Source organism: Trematomus bernacchii, unplaced genomic scaffold, assembly GCF_902827165.1.
Source record: "Trematomus bernacchii unplaced genomic scaffold, fTreBer1.1, whole genome shotgun sequence".
In the NCBI taxonomy this organism is placed as follows: domain Eukaryota; kingdom Metazoa; phylum Chordata; class Actinopteri; order Perciformes; family Nototheniidae; genus Trematomus; species Trematomus bernacchii.
In genome coordinates this window covers 3,696,887-3,715,799 of record NW_022987714.1, presented here as the reverse complement: position 1 = coordinate 3,715,799, position 18,913 = coordinate 3,696,887, and the positions used below count along the sequence as shown (strand labels likewise).

Sequence of the window (18,913 nt, the reverse complement as noted above, 5' to 3'; positions counted from 1 at the left end):
GATTGCTTTTTCTTGCAGTTTCTGGCAAAAATGTCTGCTACTCCTGTAAAACATGAATGTAAATGTTGGAGTGACAACAAACGCATATTCCACTGAAAGCTGAAATGGAAAACCTCACACATTTAGCTATACTGTATGAGAGATTATTAGTTTCTTTTTTTTTGCTGATAAAAACAAAACACACTAGCTGGCATTGGCACATGTTTGGATTGGGTTCAGTTTTTAGGCATCAATTAGTGAAAGCAAATGTAAAGTGTCAACTCTGTCTGTTTTAAAATGTCATGCATATATTATCTACACAATTGCATTTCACAGACATGTCTAAAGGCCAAATTAACATAAAGTGAAAGGTGCAGCTGGAGCCTTGAGAGAGCGCGCATAATGACAAGACTCATAATCAAATTCATCCTTGTAATAATATCTAAAGCTAATTTGAATATTCTTAATTTATATACAAGTGATGTGACACTTAATGTATACTGTCAAATCTGTCATGCATGCATCACATTTGCATTCATCTCCTAGTGAGGGATGTTGTTGTTGAAAATCAGCGTCTTGGCATGAAAATATAAATGTCAGCAGACTCACTCACTCACTCGCTCGCTCGCTCGCTCGCTCACTCGCTCACTCACTCACTCACTCACTCACTCACTCACTCACTTCACTAGATTCATATTCATTGGATCATTTACAGTATATCCCTCACAGTCACAGCTCTCGGCGGAGTATTTATTGCTTTATTTTTTCCTCTGGAGTTGTTGTGCAACAGTTTTGTCTTACTAGAGCACCCATTAAGCTAATTGAAACTGCTTGACTAAAGCAGCAATCTCTTGCCTGCAGCAGCTTCTATTTAAAGTAAGGTTGTTTATTTTGTGTGATTTGACTTTCAGCAAGTATGCTTTCCCCTCGAGTGTTGTAGTTGCATTTTGTATGTCTCTGATGTGACGTGCATCAGGAGCGAGGTGTGTATCAGAGAGGGCTGTTAACTGAGGCAGATGCTGCTGATACTGTAGCGGTTGTCATACACCTGATGTTTGACTTTTTGGAGTGTCTGTGTTTTTGCTAGACTTTACAGCCACCTAACAACCACACACATGAAGATGCTATAGCACACACTCTCCTTTTTGTCACTTTTGCCTTCACTTGAGCTTAGAAATTATAGTTACTCTGACATGCTGTTTTCATAAGAGGCTGCTTCTTTAGCTGCTTCAGTACACAAGCCAAACATTTTAAATAAAGTTGTGATTTATTATTTACCCGGTATGAATAATTTATTTAATCCCAATGATATCTTTGATTTACTGAAACTATGCTTTTCATTACCACCCAGCAGACTGTTTTGTTGTATTTGATAATGTTAGGATCAGACAAAGTAAAGCTGCCTTGATGAATTTTTGGAACCAAAAGAAAAGGCTTGGTTTTGGCTCAGTTCTCAGAGCTGCAGAGGGACTTATTACCAGCGTTGGTTATTTTGAATCATTTAAACATTTCAAGTGCAAGCTTCTTTTATCAGTCTTCACAGCTAAAATTCACAGGACATAAAATGTGCACTGTGTAAAAGCAACACCGCTACACACAATAAACCAACCCCCTCCCCCCCACCCCCCGGACCCTCTGCAGCTGTGACAGACTGAGGTCAGCCTCTAATGGGCCGTGTGCAGGTTATTTATTGAAATGTAGAGGGCGGCCTTTTGAAATACTTTGGAAGTGTGGTTGTTGGCTACAAAGAAATGTTATCTTTTATTTCATGCTATTTACTCACATGGACAAAAATGCAGTCAACTTTTTTGTTACATGTCATTCTTGTGTTAAGAAATGGAGGTCGTGACATCAGGTGCATAGGCAAAAAAGCAAAAACAAACTTAAGAGAAAATAAAATATAATTTTTGTATTGTTGTTCTTTTTTATTAACATTTCCAATGCTGTATGTCCCATGTTTTCAGTGATTGTATTTACTGAATGAAATGAAATTTTATTTAGGGTGACTTACAAAATCTGTCCGGGGACTACAGATGATAAATAGCCTCTTCACTAACTGAAATGTTTATATATGTGTACTGTCCCTGTTAAATAAATCAAAAAGAGTAAACATGCTCCCAAAATGATGAGTTATTAAATAGGTGATGTATTGGCTGTAACAAATACAATAACAAATGCTTGTCGATCCACAGATCATGACTTTTATTTTTGCCTAGGAAGGGTCATCTTTTCCATGAAAAGTCCAGAGAGATGATCACATCAGTCCAATTATAGGATCTGAGTTATTGCAAAAAATGATTTAAAATCACTGTTGGTAAAGAAAGCACTGGAAATGTTAGTGCATTATTAAGGGTAGTTATATATTATCTTTTATTTCTTTTAGATCTTGCGGTTATACACTACAAATTCACTTTTCAGGCTGCCTTCTCTTTTGTCCTTCCTTCAGCAATGTTTGCTGGTAGATAATTGGCGCGACGGTATATAAATACATTCTTGTAGACTTTCGAGGCTTGTGAAAGTCCCGCAGCTTTTTAAAGACAATTAAAATATGAGTGGCAGATGTAGAGGACAGGCATCTTTGTTTAGTTGAGAATTTGTACAGTTAGATATTAAAAACATTGATCAACATAGTTTATAGCCTCTGAAAGAGTCAATGGCTCCCCGATGAATAGTGACTGAATGATAAAAGATAATAGCTGAACTAGAGGCTGTAAATCTGCTGTGAAAATAAAAAAGTAATGTGCGCTTATGCGGTCCATTAATTTTTTGGTCAATACCTCACATCTTACTGAGTCATCACTCATACGATATTGAGGAAATATGAGTTGTGAATTTTGTTGTGCCATGTCCCTTTTTGATTCCCACCCCCCCATCTTGTTTTTGTTAATCCATTTTTGTTTGTAAGTGTGTAGTGTGTAGGTTGTGTAGAACAGAATAAAACCAAACACTGGTCAGAGCAACTCTTTAAAAAGAATGATTCTCTGAAAAAGAATGCAAAAGTCACATTTTCATTTATTTTCTGAAAAATAATTTATTTCCAGAGTAAAATAAACAATATGTTGCCATACAAAAAGTGTAAGAAAAGGGACAAAGTCAAAACTGTAAATGCAGGGAAATCAGTAAAGTAACAGGTTGTACAGTGTGTGTCGCGTTGCCTTAAAGACTTCTTCAAATACATGACCAGGAATATATTCAGTGTGTTCTATGAGTTGTTTGCTTTATTTGACCTGGCGCACACAAACTCCTGAAACATTTCTCTTACTTTTATCCCATTTATAACAGGCTGTTTTATATAACCAAATAATGCACCATACACCTTCCGATTTCTATGAATTGTCCCAAATCTAATGTGACACACGCATCTCAGATCATATATAATTCATACTGTCCTTTCAAATACAACCTAACAAAACATCCTGGGCCTAATGACACCTATATATATATATTACTCCTTATCTGTTTTTACCAAACACATAGAAATATTACTCTTGATATTTTTTATTGTTTCCACTAGGTGAAAGTCAGAAGAAAATATAATTGTAACATTCTTATATGAATAATCCCTTATTAAGACGCGTTAGGCTGAATAAAGTCTGCAAATGTAAATACGAACATGGATATGGAACAAACTGCTGTAATGAAAAACAAACCTGCAGTCTGACACAAAGCTAGTAATAAACATGGATGTATCAGATATGAATTGCACCTATGAGACAAGACTTCACAGTCTAGTCTAAACAGTATCAAAAACAGTGCCTGTGATCCAGCAAGATATAACTGAACAGTGCATGATGACATGAAAACACTACCTTGTTTTAAGTTATTAGACTTAATATTCGGACAGTTAAAACATCTAATAGGCCACTATAACCACCCAGTCTGAGTGTTTCTGTTCTCTTTTAGAAGAAACTCTCCTGCATTGAAACAAAATGCATTAACTGATGAACTATTAGTTTGTAAACACTTGGCAACTTTTTAAATATGAATAACTGAAGAATCACCCGAACTTTTAGCATAACAATCTCATTTTTGAGAGAGTGACAGACAGAACACACAGTGCACTGACTGAAAAGGAAACTGTCATTTTCCACACCGATCACTGGAGTCATGACAGACCTAAAACGATATGGCAACTAGTTGTAATAGCTTCAAGTCCGCTCACTAATAATCATCTAGGACTGAGCCAGACAGTACTGTAGTCGTCTTCTACCATCGAGTCAACACAGGAATTCACCGGCAACACTGGACAACACCTCGCCGATATGTAAATGACTAAAATGGACCCTTGAAAGTTTGCAGAGGACGTGGAGCTCAGTGGAGAGCAACGTCTTCTGAGACCTGAACGGGCCATTAAAGAGATTGCCTTTTATCAAAAAATGTTATCCTTTCAAGAAAAGAAGAAAAGAATATTCTTATGAGAGAATATGAATGTCCATATTATCTTTTTCTTGCACAACAAACTATAAAACTGACTCCATATTTTCACAAACCTCGTGGTCCTCCAGGTTATATATAAACTTTGTCCTGTCGACTAGTTTGGGGCCCTCAGTGAGAGAGGGGTAAAACTCGGTCGCTGACATGTAGCCCTCGTTGCTTTTGATGTACTTCTTATAGTTCCTGCGCAAGCAATACCATGTGGTGGCGTAAAGGAGGAAGGCGATGCCCTTGAGGATGATGGCGAGGCTCACGTACAGATGCCTGTAAGCTATGTTGTCGTACAGCAGGCAAGCTCCTCTCTCGCGGCATTCTGAGCTCCAGAAAAGGCAAGTCGAGTCGATCCCAGCTCCAAAGATCAGAGGAGGGGGGATGAATCCTGTAAAACAGAAACACTGTCTGAGCCCACTAACTCTTTCTGTTCCCAAAAAGAAACATATGGAGAAAATGTGTTCCTCAACACAAAGAAAGAGAAACAAAAATCCTCATTTATGATCTGTAAGTAGCTTCTAGATAATTTGTTTCAGACTTTCTTATTCCCTGCACGTCCTGAATGTGTGTTTGTTTTTCGATGTAATTAACTCTACTGCTGTATGGATGATCTGATTTGTCTCCATGTGGAAAAACAAACAAAGCCTTTCAGGTTGATCGAGGCGTGTATTGGCGTTACTGTGGTGAATGCCGCAAGTGTTAGTTTTGAGATATAAACATAGAATCTGAAATCAATGATCTGATAAAAGGTCTTACCGAGGAGTCGTAACAGAAGAAACAAAAGTCCCAGTGCGTACGATTTCAGCTCAGGGCTCACAGTCCTTCAAGAGAAAAAGGTCATTTGTTTATGCTTATTGATTCTGTGCAAGAACATACCTATTCACAAACACTTCACACGCACTCACACTCGTACATGTAAATCATACATACCTGATGAGAATAATAACAGAGGGCGTCTGGGCCATGGCTCCGACCAGGCTGCAGGCGCAGATCACACACAGGAAGATGAGGAACGTTTCCTGGCAGCCGGGCGTCGGACATTTCCCCGGGGTCGCTGTGGCGAATTCACTCTCGGAGGACACACAAGCACACCCCGTCAGGTTCTGTTGAGAGAAGAAGACGAGAGGCTTCACCCAGGACCCACTTTAAAAAATAACAGATTCAATTACATGGAAGACGTGTTATAGCTGTAACTCACACTATTCTCACATTTGGATGAACGCCCGGTATCAAAACATGTGATCTGTACTTGATATACTTGCGTTTAAAAAAAAAAGAAGAGAAATACTGCTACAGAATTGATAGTAATATTTAGTGCCTCTGAGCTGAGAGAAATTCTTTCTGCATGTGATTTGAATATAAAAGTCAGCAGTCAGCATCTGATCTGAGAACAACCACAGCAACACTTAAATGCCTGGCATGTGATGGCTGACGACAGGGCTGTGAAATACTGGGACTTTTTCTTTTAAAATAGATTAGGCAAGGCAAGGCAAGTTTATTAATATAGCACCTTTCAACACAAGGCAATTCAAAGTGCTTTACAAAAATGAAAGACATTAAGAAACATATTTTTAAGGCATTTTAAGAAGCTTTAAGAAAAGTTAGCATTATCTGTAATGTATTTATTGGTGATCCAGTGGTACAATCAGAACATGTATTTTAGTCATTGCTGCCACGAGACTGAGAGAGGGGTAAAGACCTGGGAGATGTTGGACCCGATGCGAGTGCTGCCTGTCCGGGTGCAGCCGGCGAAGCAGGCGGACAGGTAGGTGACGCCGTTGGAGCCGCACACGGGGCTGATGGAGGAGGTGAAGCAGTTGCACTGACTGATGCACTGAGCTTCTGGTTTCTTGCCCACCCGCAGCGTCCTGGACAGAGAGAGAGGGAAACCTGAGCAGCAGAAGCACTCTCTATCAGTGACTCTATGGCTCACTTTTAACATCTCCATGGAAACTGCACTGCACAGATAACCTGCTCTAAGAAAGCTGGGCTCAAGCTATCAAATATAAAAAGTAGCAAAGCCGTAAAGTCAGATTTACTACAGGACCACCACACGAAAAAATTACTACTGAAAATAACAAGAATTAAAGGCAATTAATCCACTTAGTACAAATTTTCTTTTACAACATCAACATCAGTCATGTATGTTTTTACAGGGCAGCTGTAACAAAAAATGTATCTTGGATTGGATCTAAACTCCTAGACAAAAATCTTCCTTGAAAGAAAATCTCTACTATTCAACGTGGGTGCATGATGACCTCCAATTAACCAAATGGGAAATACATTTATTTAAAGTTTAACCATTCAAAATATAAAAATGTTCAATTGAATGTGAAGAGGTTGCAGTGTTGACGCTATGTCAAAGACGTCTATTTGTTGTGTTGCAGAGATATCTACAGAAATAAAAAATTCACATCTGCAACCCACAAAAACTAAACTGCACACTGTTAACATTGATTATACTGACATTCACAACCCATCCCTACTTAGCATTTAAATGTACCTAATTGGGGATTACATTTGTTTAGTCAAATAACATCCATCACTATCAAAGTGGATGAAATGTTACTTAAAGAATGGCTCTAAAACTCTTTCAATGTCTGTCGCATCTGTATTCAGTCTGTGCAGCCAGGAGGAGCGCAAGGCCACTTTCTGAATAGAAAACCTTTTTATAGACTCCATGAGATGACAGAGTTGTTAATAATAAAAACTATTCCCATAGCGCCCCTGTGACTGGCAGTGATAAGATTTTTTTTATTTGCACATTTAGACCCTCCAATAAAGTCCTCCAACCTTGGCAGCAGTGTTACCTTTAAGGGCTATAATGTTGTTTACGACTCATGTTTATTTATTAGAATATAGTATATTTATGATACGACACAAATGTACAAACTATGGTATAAAAACTCGCTGAATTTTCTAACATACACATTATCAAGAGTTTGTTTTAATCTATGGTATAGCTTTCTATGCTGTTTTTCTTTAATTGAACTAATTTCGAATTTACTCCTGGGGATTTACTGTTTAATTCCATTTGACATACAATATCATTTTTTATTTGCTGTTTAGTTATAAAAGACACATTGTCATGCTTTGTCTTGAAGATTGGCGAAATGGAGCCTGTTGTTAGACCAGTTATCCAGGAAGTGAAACGTTTCGAAATCAGATACATTTAAGACAGCCTGACCCTGTTTCAGCCCAAGGTGTCATGAAGTCACTTTAACCCTTTGCATCAGACAAATACTCCTTTATCCAGTGGTTCCATACCTACTTTGGCTTTTAATCCCCTTGAAACTGCTTGCACTCATAGTTGTCATCGGTTTAATTTCTTTTCCCTAATTGTATTTTTAGATTCATTATTAAGTAAGTAAATCAGTAAATTACAAGAAAGAAAAAAAACAGCAGCTGGCTTTTTAAGAGTCCTGAAATAGTAAGATAATACAGTACATTTTAAGGGAAAAAGTATTGGGAGAAAGTCTAGTATAAGTAGTTTAGTATAGGTAAGTCTGACTTATGTAATAATATTCAATTATTTCCACTTTCCTAATCTCATAACTCCTCATCCTGTATTCAACCTTTAATACAAAGCTTCTCTCTTACTCATTGCCGTATGGGACGGTCACTCCTGCGACGGGGCCGGTGTCGCAGCCGAGGAACAGGATACAGACGTAGCAGGCGGTGGAGATCAGGTTGACCAGCATGGCCATGCGGATGGCTCCCAGGGCCGAGAGGTTCAGCTTCTTCACCAGCAGACCGCCCATGAAGATCCCGAGGCACGCACATGGAATCGCTGTCATACCTTTAACATCAAGTTGAACAAACCCTGTTTATCATACTGATAAACTGTGTATAGTGTGTGTGCTTGTACATGTTTGCTGTGATTACAGACCTAACAGTTGGTTCGCTGAGGTGGTGGTGAGGTTGAACTGCTGCTCCAGATATTTCCCCAGAAACGCTGCAAAGCCAGCCACGACCGCGATCTCCATACAGGCCGCCAGGATGATGCAGGTGAACACCGGGTTGGACAGGAGGTGCTTGGTCACCTTAGGGATCACTATTATTAAAGAAATAAGGAAAGATGATCATTAATATCTGAGTTGGTCAAATGGACAGACCGGAATCTCTTATTGCCTGTTTTGTCCTCCTCTGATCTCATCTGATTGAATGCGTTTAGCCGTTAAACAACATTAAATGAATATATAATAAATATAATATAGTATATATAATAAAAAAGTAAACCAATTACTTTGTGGATACTCAATGGATAAAATACAGGAGTTTTGTTTGTGTGGACAGTATGGATAATAACTAGTTTAACTTGATGTCTAAAGCTAATTTTGATGATAGTACTTTTACTCAAGTAACATTTCCAGCACAGCACTAATAATTTACTCAATAAAGACGGTCTAAGTCTTATCCATTTCCGACCAATTTCAACCATTACAAACTGTTTAGTGTTATTTCAATTTGACCAATAAAAAAATATAGAAAATAAATCAATAGATGTCATGCACTTTAAAAATAGATTGTATTTTTCCTGCATCTCAACACTGCAGTGCCTCTCTGGATGCGGCACACTCACCCCTGAGCTGCTGACAGCAGGTGGGGCTGTTGGCAGGCTCGTGGTTGCGTACAACACCATTGCTGGGCTTTGGAGTCTCATAGTCTGCACTCAGAGAGGGAGGCAGCATCACCTGCTCACTCTCTGCCCCCTCCTCTCTCTCCTTGATCGGCAGTGACTGGGGGAAACCAAACATGAAGAGAGCCGAGATGAAGAGTAAGGCACCACACAGGAGGAAGCCGGCCCACCAGGCCCCGATCCACCGCGGGTCTTCTGGAGTGATGCCCAGCTCATCTGTGGAGAGGCACAGCGGAGGTCAATACATCACAGAGAGAGAGAGGTGACGGTGACATAATTCAACACTGGAGAAATATCGAACCCACCAGTGTCGATGAAGATAGCATCCACGTAGAACTTAGTGCAGACGGAGCCGAGGATGAAGCCACAGGCAGGCCCGAACACGAGGGTAGAGAAGAGGATTCCTGCATAGAAACAAATATCTAGTTAACTGAGTTGTTTGGTTACATTTCACTTTCAGAAATATGTTTTTAGTGATAAAAAGCAAGCCCAAAAACAAGGAGGCACATTTTATTAGAACAGATGTGTATATTTAACTGTGGGTACCAAGCCAAAGTCACAATATGATCTTTGTTATACAGTTATTGCCTTCTGGGTAAGCAATAAAACACCTCTGGTACATACTGTATAAGAAGCTCTTATGTTCTCAATGGCAATAAATGTTGGGAGATTAGTCGATTAGTTATTCCAACCTTTGAACATATATTGCAGATTAACTGTAACGCTTATGTTTATCGTTTTATTACAGTATTGATGTATATTGCGTTTATTGGTGAGAACAATGTTCTGCTCTGAAGGGACAATAACGTTTTATTTTATTTTAAAAACAAATGGTGGCATGAAGTGACAAGAGAATTTAGGAATGATGAAAAGGTACAAATAAAAAGTTAACATTTTACTTTGAATGCAGCATTGAGACCATAGACTGTACATATAAATGGACGTAGTGTCCGTGACGTCACCCATAGGATTCTGCAGAGTTGCCGAGAAGCCTAAAGTAGGCGGTGTCGGCCACTAACGGCTCGACAGTGACGTCAGAGTCTAACTCCCGCCTGCTCCAAATAAGGGCAAAGAGGCCGAGCCGAGGCGGGACCTGCTGCCACTGGGCTGGAAGTTCCAGAGCTAGCTGAGGCTACCAAGCTAAGCTAACATGCTCAGCAGTGCTGTTCTGTGATGCTAGCCGGCTAACCTACATCTGTTGCTCCCGGTCTGCACATTTTACGTTGCTTAAGGTAAGTTAACATGAAACTATTCAGCAAAACTTTCAATTATAAATAATCTAAGGTATTGAGTTGTGGGATAATACTTGCATACAAATCTTAAAATGCCTTCAGGTTTCTAAAATATATATTTGCAGAGAGACAGAAAGCTAGAAGCAGCACTCAATGGAGAGACCTGTCACTCAAGGTGACCACGCCCTAATTTATGCAAACACTTTAAGACCTAATATAACTAAAAGGGTTGTGTTATAAAACAATTCACCCCCCGCACAGTTGTCATGAAGGGGGAATCTAACTATACAGAGAATATGGCTTTTTGAACCACGATGTAAACATGTTTATTTCTGCTGTAAAGTTGGTCATTTTAACATGGGGGTCTGTGGAAATTGCTCCCTTCTGCAGACTGCTCCTACTGGCCACTAGATGAACTGCAGTTTGAGGCACTTCCTTATTGGCCTCCCTAGCTCTGCCCAAGAGTTTGCCACTTGATTGAGACACATCAAGAAGCACCAATTATCCTTTACCCAATAAAATGTCAAAAAGTTTTTCAATGTTTTTCTTTGTCCAAGCTACAATCTGGCAAGATATTGAATTTAAAATGATATAAATATAATAATTGAGAAGCCAGAACCAGAGAATATTCTCCATTTTAGCTTCATTTCAGCTTTACTTTCATGTGGCCTTTCCAGGAGTTAGAGTGTGAAGCAAGACAGCAAACAGTGAAACATTTTGGCTGTCATGACAGATCAAATCAGCCAGTTAAAAACCGCACGGCAAGTGCAGCAGAGGCAAGTGTACTCTTTATGAATCACATGGCCCATCCTTCTCAGGGAAACGCAATGAACAAAGAGACACACTGTGAGGACGACACCTGACAACAGAAACCAGCTGTTTGGTCCTAATCTGCTCTGACGGGCAGCTTGAAGTAAAAATGTGGAGCTATATCCCAAATCCTCATTAGCGCACTGTCAGCGGAGTGAGAGCCGGCGCTGTGACTCAGACTGCAGGCCGATAATGAAGACTCAAAGCTGCATTTGGGAGACAAATTTCTCCATGACGTTATATCCTGTGATCTGATGTATTCTTAGACTGTACACTTGGACTGTATCTGGCACACATGGACCAACCAGATCATGCTCTAAGTTTGCGATGATAACTACAAAAACCATCAAGACAAAATAATGTCATCTCTGCAGCTGTACTTCCTCCTCCAGCCCTGCAGCATTAAACCCCCCCCCCCCCCCCCCCCTTTTTACTGGCTGCAGGTTGGCCTGCAGTTTGCTGCTATCAGCACGCAGCCTCCAGTAAGATGCTGTTCAGATGCCAGGAGCAGCCACTTAATGAACAAGCGTGGAAGCTGTGACTAAGCTCTGTACGTCTCTGCTGGTGCTGAGAGTGAATGCACGGTCTGCTTCCTGTGTTGACCACCCACATAAAGAAGGAAGGGAGTCAACACATTCACATAATTGTAAGCTCATTCACATGATAGTTTATTCTTCACATAAAGGAAATGGCTCACAGACTTGTTAGGTGTGGCTCCCTACCTACTGTACAAGATGGTATAAACAGCCTCATGTAGGCAAGGCGACGAGTAAAACAAAAGAAAAAGGGGGCTTTCATGTTGGGGTGGGAATATACTGCTTTTTTTTTCATAAGCACAGAGCCGAAACATCTTTGCGGTTGACAGTCAGACCAGCACGGAAATGAACAAAGATATACAGTAGATGTGTGTCCATGAGGCGCCAGAGCATGACAGGCTTTTACCCCTTGCTTCTGAAAACTTCTGTGCCTTGATAAAATGAAAAAAGTCTAATTTCCTCTGCTGACAGTGTGGATGTAAGACTGAAATCAAAGTTTGAAACAATAAATCACAAAGAAGAGCATTTAAACTTCTCTATATACTGACAGGAAGAGGAATTCAAACACAGGACCGAGCTTTAGTATTTCATCAGAGTTTCCAGATACTAACGGAACTGAGCCGTTGAACAGCACTTTCACAATGGAGGGCTGCAGTCGCTATGTGACTTGCTAGTTTGCCTGTGGTGCTGCAAACGATGCATTTGGACTCTCTGTTTCGAGTGTTTCCTTAGAAACTAAATGTTTTTTTCCCATAGCAACAACATCACAATTGCTTTCACCACAGGAAACCTCAAAGAGGAAATTCAGTTAGTGAAATCACCTTGCAGGAAATGACGGTTCAGTTAGACCACAAGTCCAAGACCACCGAGAGAATAAATGTTTCCCCGGAGATCCGTGCCTACCCCTTGTTGCTTTAAGAGCGCTGTCTCCTTGATGATAACATGGTGCCATAGCGAGAGCCTCACATGTGGAAGAGATCACTAATCTATGAGGGACCATGCCTTCTTATCAATCTGCAACACCATTTAGAAGTTGGTGATAATCTTCACATGAAAGATTAGGATATTTGTTTTACTTCTTAAGGTCAAAGCAAGCAGAGAAAAAGCATGAAGCAAGTTGAGTCTCCCACAATAGGATTAAGCTGGCATGAGCCTGAACTTGAACTTGTAGTCGTAACATAAGCAAAGTCCAACGTTGCTTCAGTTCTTCAGCTTTTTTCTCCAAGAACCAGAGTAATCTACTTATTGTGAGGTGCTCCAAATAAAAAACCTTCTGTTTACCTCTTTGGGAGCTGCTACGGGGAAACAAGTTAGATAACTATGTATTCTCCAGTGTGGCTTAATGGAATTGTTTTGGGACTTAATTGATGTGCTTTCTTGCTGAGAGAGGTATCAATCTAGTATCAGCAAAAAAGAGAATTAATACAATTATTTCCATAACTGTAAAACTTTTCCTTTGAGGTCTTCAGTGCAGGAAAAAAGAGCAGAGCAGAGCAGAGAAGATTTCATTTTATGATAGGATAAAATGAGCAGATTTGACTACAAAAGGATCTGGGCACACACTAACAACCCTGGATAAGTTATTATAGACATGTAAAACCCATCTACCTTAGTGTTGCTGTTATCCTTACTACTTATCAGATCAATTCAAATAATTGACCTTTGCTCTCAGGTCATGCACATAAAAACTGTGACTATACTAACTGTAGAGAGAAGTATTTCATGTTTGTCACAAGAGCAGCAGAATAACAAAAATTCAGACACATTACATTTCCATGAAAGATAATACAGTTCCACAGCCGTGTGTAATCTTTGTAATACACCACTTTCCTAAACGGCCTTGAAATCCCTTTTTGCTTCCAGCGGTCCTGTTATGAGATAAGCACAAAACAAACTAATTTGTTCATGCTGTAGTTCACCAGAGCCTTTTAGTATCCTGTGAATTATACTCTCAGGGGAGCATGTCAGATGTAATTCAATAACAAAGCTGGGCTCTATTGTTTTTTGCCTCTCTCTAATTTGTTTAGAGACCAATAGAAAAGGCTTGGAACGCTACTGTCCATGAGGCTGGTTCTTTTGTGGATAATTATTAAGCCACAAATGCACACCATATCCTAGGAACTATATTTAATTTGGAATAAATGTTTAATATACACATACCCAAGCATTCCCTTCAAAGAAAACTTAAGGTTTGAGTATTTCGCATGAAGCATTTGTGGTTTAGCAGAAACCGGAAAGTCATTGACGTCATGCTTATCATCTTCACACTTTGTGTTTCTTTATAAATTGTGTAACCACATATACCCTACGTACTGTGGACTTTCGTAAATGCTCAGCCAAAACACCAAGTAAAGATGAAGAGATGATAACTGAGACAGAATGGGCGGCACTTTTCATAAAAATCACTCCTGAGATCAATGTGGAGCCAAGTGAAACACAGACACTGATTCAATACGTTTTGACACAGGGTCCTTCAGAAACTATAACGGGCATTTCAAGAATGACAGAGTTTGGTTTTATTTAGAGAATCCCAGTCAAGGGGTTGAGATTGAAAGCCAACACAGCGCGAGGTTCAACACAAAAGCTCCTGGTATCGAAATGTCAGATGAATTACGCCTGCACGGTCCTCAGTTTGTGTCATGCTCTCACTGTACAAAGGGAATTCCTCCATTAATCTGGCTCTGTAATCCTCTGAGCTAAATAAGAGCAGAGGGACAGTGTGATGTTTGAGGCCAAACAACAGCTTGTGCCACTTTCATGGGGGTCCGGACTGAGACTGAGAGTGAGCTAAATGATTACTAAAGATAAAGCCAAGAGCCAGAGTCTCAGCTTTCTCCATCTCTGGTGACTAAACATGAGTTATGTGTCAGAGGGTCAATTTACAGGAGCAAGAAGAGTCTTGGGATGGAAAAAGCGCATAAAGCAGACTTCAAGGATATGCTAAAGTGACTATAAACTTTTAAGAGCACACGATTTAAAGAGCTTTCAGACAAAAGCCCAGTCTTCCTGCTCTGCTATTCACAGGCCATTTCATCCTGTGTTGGAGACATTTTAAAACGTTGAAGAGACTCTGGAGAAACTCTCAAACAGACCAGTGAAATCTGACTGAACACAGACCACTTCCTGTTTGTCCATTGAGTTAAGGTGGCATCACTTGCATTGTCAGTTACACAAAAGATTGAGACACACCTAAACTCACACACCACACCTAACAACCACCCGCTTCTTCCTGGCAACACGCTTCCTCTTCCTCATGACCTGCACAAAAACAGCATGCAGCTGTTGCCAGGTATCTGCTACATGTTTTCTGGACTGGGCTCTCATAGGTCTATCCCCTATTTTTTTTTATCAGGTTTTTTTCTGGGTAAAATAACTGCATATACACAAATTAGCTGGAATAAGGGTTTTAGTGTCCAGTTTTTATAATACATCCTGGGGATTTTTATAGAAACAGAGTATGCTTTGCACGCTTGCTAAGGAGAGGGGGCTGAGGTATAAAGTTTGATCCATGCTAGGCTGCAGATGACAGTCATTTTAACGGACATTGCTTTGGAGGCCTGTGCCGAGTGAGTCACCCAACGTTAGGCAGATTTTTTGTATTGCTAACTGGCGACATTTTTGTCCCACCTTTCATAGTTTCTCACATATGCGTCAGCCTGATTCTCACCATTCAAAGCTACACTATCGACTCTTTATTTTAACAGCTAGGCCGTTAATATGCATGAAGTTCTGCACTTGGTCAAAGTCGACCAAACATCCAGGATTTACAATTTCCACATGCAGTGAGAGTGATTGGTGGTCATCAACTTGTCAATCAATGCTCTGCTGTTAATGGGAAGGACACAGTTGAGTTATCAGCATTGATGTTACATGTAGAGGCTGCATACATTGACTGTTCTATGACTTTTAACACACATAGAATATGCTGTACTTGCTGTGTGCTGGAATAACTCCGACCACACGTTTTTCAGACTAACCTCGTACCTTGTTGAGGCTTGTTGATGACTGATTTTAAATGCCATTTTCATAATGTCTTCCATTTTTGTAAAGCACTTTGAATTGCCTTGTGTTGAAAGGTGCTATATAAATAAACTTGCCTTGCCTTGCCTTGCCTTGCCTTGCCTTGCCTTGCCTTGTTGGTCTGCGGCTTTATTTAATAGGTCAATACTTTCTATTTATCACGTGTTAAATGGTGGCTTTTTTACCAGCAGGTGTCCAACTTGGTATAACACAACTTCTACAATATCATGAATACTTTAGTGCCATTTTGTGCACTTATGAATGACATACAGAACTGATACCTAAGTAGGAAGCTGTTCAAGCATGCAAAGACATAATCTGCAGTGCTCAGATTACTATCCACAAATCTGCTGACAACAAAGTGAGACTGAGTGATGCTAAACAACTTCATGAAGGTAACAGCTATGACCACAGTGATCAATGTATCTATACAAATTCAAATGTCCGACACTGAGGAGAATTGACAACATTATAATCTTTCATTTTCAAACATTATCTGGACTGAAGCACCACTTCCTATTTCTCTCTCTTTGGAAGTTACTAATAACACCCTCACCCTACAGGCCCCTGAACAGTATCCCTCTGCTGATGTGAAAGTGTAAACAAAAACAAACTTGACTTGCAGAGAGGAAATAAGCAAATCTAAATTAAATTCTGTACGCAATTACTTAATCAGAGTTTGACATCAGTTTCTGCAGAGCTGTTATGTAAACTTAGCCCTCCTTATGCTTGCTGGATTAATGATAAACATGCAAAAATTTCTCTTCAGTGAAGTCTATTTTGAAAAAAGGTAGAGAGGATATGAACGGCTACCAAATCTTCAATGATCCAGAAGTAAGTACTAACAGCATTAGACAGCAGCTTTCACCCCATGAAGCGAAGCCTCAGCCCACCTGAGTGGCTTTTAGTATCAACGTCAACATTATTCATGCTAGGGCAGGAGGTCTTACCTGGTGCCTTTAAAAAGATCTTTAGACTCTCATAAAATTGATGTTCTCAATGTTTGTATCACTCTATGTTTAATTACATTAATATATCTTCTCTGACCTATGAAAACCATGCATTCATATTTCTTTTTATGTGGTTCATGAGTGTAACAGTCCAAAATATTGAGTTTACTATGATATATAAACAAACACATATTCACATTTCTGAGGCTGGAAACAGCAGGCATTTGGCTTGAAAAATGCCAGTTTTTATAATATTTCATAACATTTTATAAATATCAATTTTTTTGTTACAGTGTGGGATAAGAACACTGTGATGGTTTGATGGTCAGCCATATCCTACAGTAACCCTGTTGGCTCTCCACAGCCATGACCTAAATATAAAGCCAAAGCTTAAAGTAGGCTCTCAACTCACATTCAAATGCCATTACATCAGGATCATCCTGCTTCTACTTCCGCTTACGTCAAATCATCTAAAACTTGAAACCAGCCTGCTGCACACATCACGCTGCGATCTGATGTCAAAACAGCGTCTTAACGTCTAGTCAACTTCTAACTGCTGAAGCAGACGAGTGTTTCACTGATGCCAAATGGATGCGCTATATAAAGTGCAGCCTAAGGACACGATTGCAACTATTAACATCTGACCCTGAGGATGAAGCAGTCGGGTTTTTCTGCGTCAACCCAGCCGACACACCGCTTCTCAGCGGCTCTTTCCCTTCGACACCCCGCAACGCTAAGCTGATCTTTGGCTCAATTTAAGCCTTCGAGAGGTTGTGCCTGAAATGAGAGGGCAACACCAGGGCTTTCTGAAGGCTCCACTACTCTTGATATACGTCTAGACCAGGGGTCTGCAACCTTTATGACCAAAAGAGCCATTTTGCCCCCTTTTCCACCAATGTTTTTTGTCTGGAGCCGCAAAACATATTTGATAGCTTATAAAGTTGTATATATTGTTATATCATAGACAAAAACTACAGTTTTTTTGCATTTATTATTTATTACATTATAGAAAACTGTTTACCTCAATTTACCTTAAAGGTCCCATGTCATGCTTTTCCGGTTATTACCCGTCCCCTTGTGTGTTATGAAGGTTTTTATGCATGTACCCTGTAGGGAGTAAAACTCTAACACAGAAAAGACTTCTCCAAAACGCCTCGTTGGAGATTTCTTATTTTCCATCGTTTACTTCCTGGGTACTGTGACGTGGGGATACCCAGAGGCCACACCCTCTGCCAGCCTTTCACGAAACAAAGCTTCCCAAACCTTTCAGCAATTCATGCCGGATATGTACAGCGTAGGGCACTGAAGAACGATGCTGTTCCTACTTTGTTTGGACCAGCGGGAGATTCGGGTACATAACCTGAAAGTATTCATTGTTGTTTGTGTATTTATGATGTTTAAAACAAACAAGGTATCTACCACGACTGTTTAAATGGGTAAACGTTTTTCAGGCTACTAAGTTGGGATCGCGGAGAAATGCTCTCCGCAGACCCATTCTCACAGCGTTATAAACCTTTTAATAACTCAATATCAAGCCACACTTATTGTTTTTACTTCGGCTGTGAGTGTTTGTGTGTGCTCAGGATGAATTTCGCTTGTTCTCGCTGTATCGCCGAGAGGCTCGTTGCTGCGATCTGCTGCGAGGAGCGGAGCAGATCGCAGCAACGAGCCTCTCAACGTCCCGACCAATCAGAGCACACTGGGCTCACAGGGAGGGGGGGGCAGGAGCTCCAACAAGTCGAGAGTGAATACCGGTGAATACACATACTTTACAGAGATGCTGTATGAGAAACCAATGTGAGTTTGGAAAATTGCACAGTATAAATCTATTTTAGTATACCTCAACAATGGAATTATGATCAGTAGAAATGGCCATGACATGGGACCTTTAATAATAAACAAAGAACTCTTATAAGGAGAAAAAAGAAAATACACAGGCCTACTTTAAAATAAATTGACACAGCACTTTGGGAGTCCTCAGCACATTTGAAGAAAATGAATATAATTAAAATGGGCCCACTTTGAAATAAATAAAACATATAGCTGCACCCTAAAAAGAGTTTACTGATTGAATTATGACTGAAGATCGTCAGCTGTCTTCCTCTTCCCTGTTTTTCCTCCAATATGTAAGGCTGCAGCACCTTTGACAACTTCTATCTACATATCAAACATACCGGTAAGCCAGCATCATTTGCTGTGAAAGCATATAACTCTGTCCACGCAGAATGAAACCCTCTGTGTTCCACCGATACTTTTATTTTCTTTGATTTATCCATAGTTCGCTCATCGAGCCAGGGGTCAGGTCACCTGCAAGAAAAGGCG

General features: G+C 40.0%; 1 protein-coding gene across 1 annotated transcript in view; it reads right to left on the bottom strand.

The window, feature by feature from the left end:
- Positions 1 to 2,971: 2,971 nt before the first annotated feature.
- The window catches only part of slco3a1 (solute carrier organic anion transporter family, member 3A1), a 33,541-nt gene continuing 17,599 nt past the window's right edge, over positions 2,972 to 18,913 (bottom strand). Inside the window, exons 3-10 of the mRNA XM_034142107.1 lie at positions 9,349 to 9,447; positions 8,987 to 9,259; positions 8,294 to 8,458; positions 8,005 to 8,203; positions 6,104 to 6,272; positions 5,335 to 5,507; positions 5,161 to 5,225; positions 2,972 to 4,792 (exon numbers count right to left, since the gene is read on the bottom strand). Of these exons, the coding sequence (XP_033997998.1) occupies positions 4,440 to 4,792; positions 5,161 to 5,225; positions 5,335 to 5,507; positions 6,104 to 6,272; positions 8,005 to 8,203; positions 8,294 to 8,458; positions 8,987 to 9,259; positions 9,349 to 9,447 (1,496 nt within the window). The 3' untranslated portion in view covers positions 2,972 to 4,439. The remainder of the gene's footprint in view (positions 4,793 to 5,160; positions 5,226 to 5,334; positions 5,508 to 6,103; positions 6,273 to 8,004; positions 8,204 to 8,293; positions 8,459 to 8,986; positions 9,260 to 9,348; positions 9,448 to 18,913) is intronic.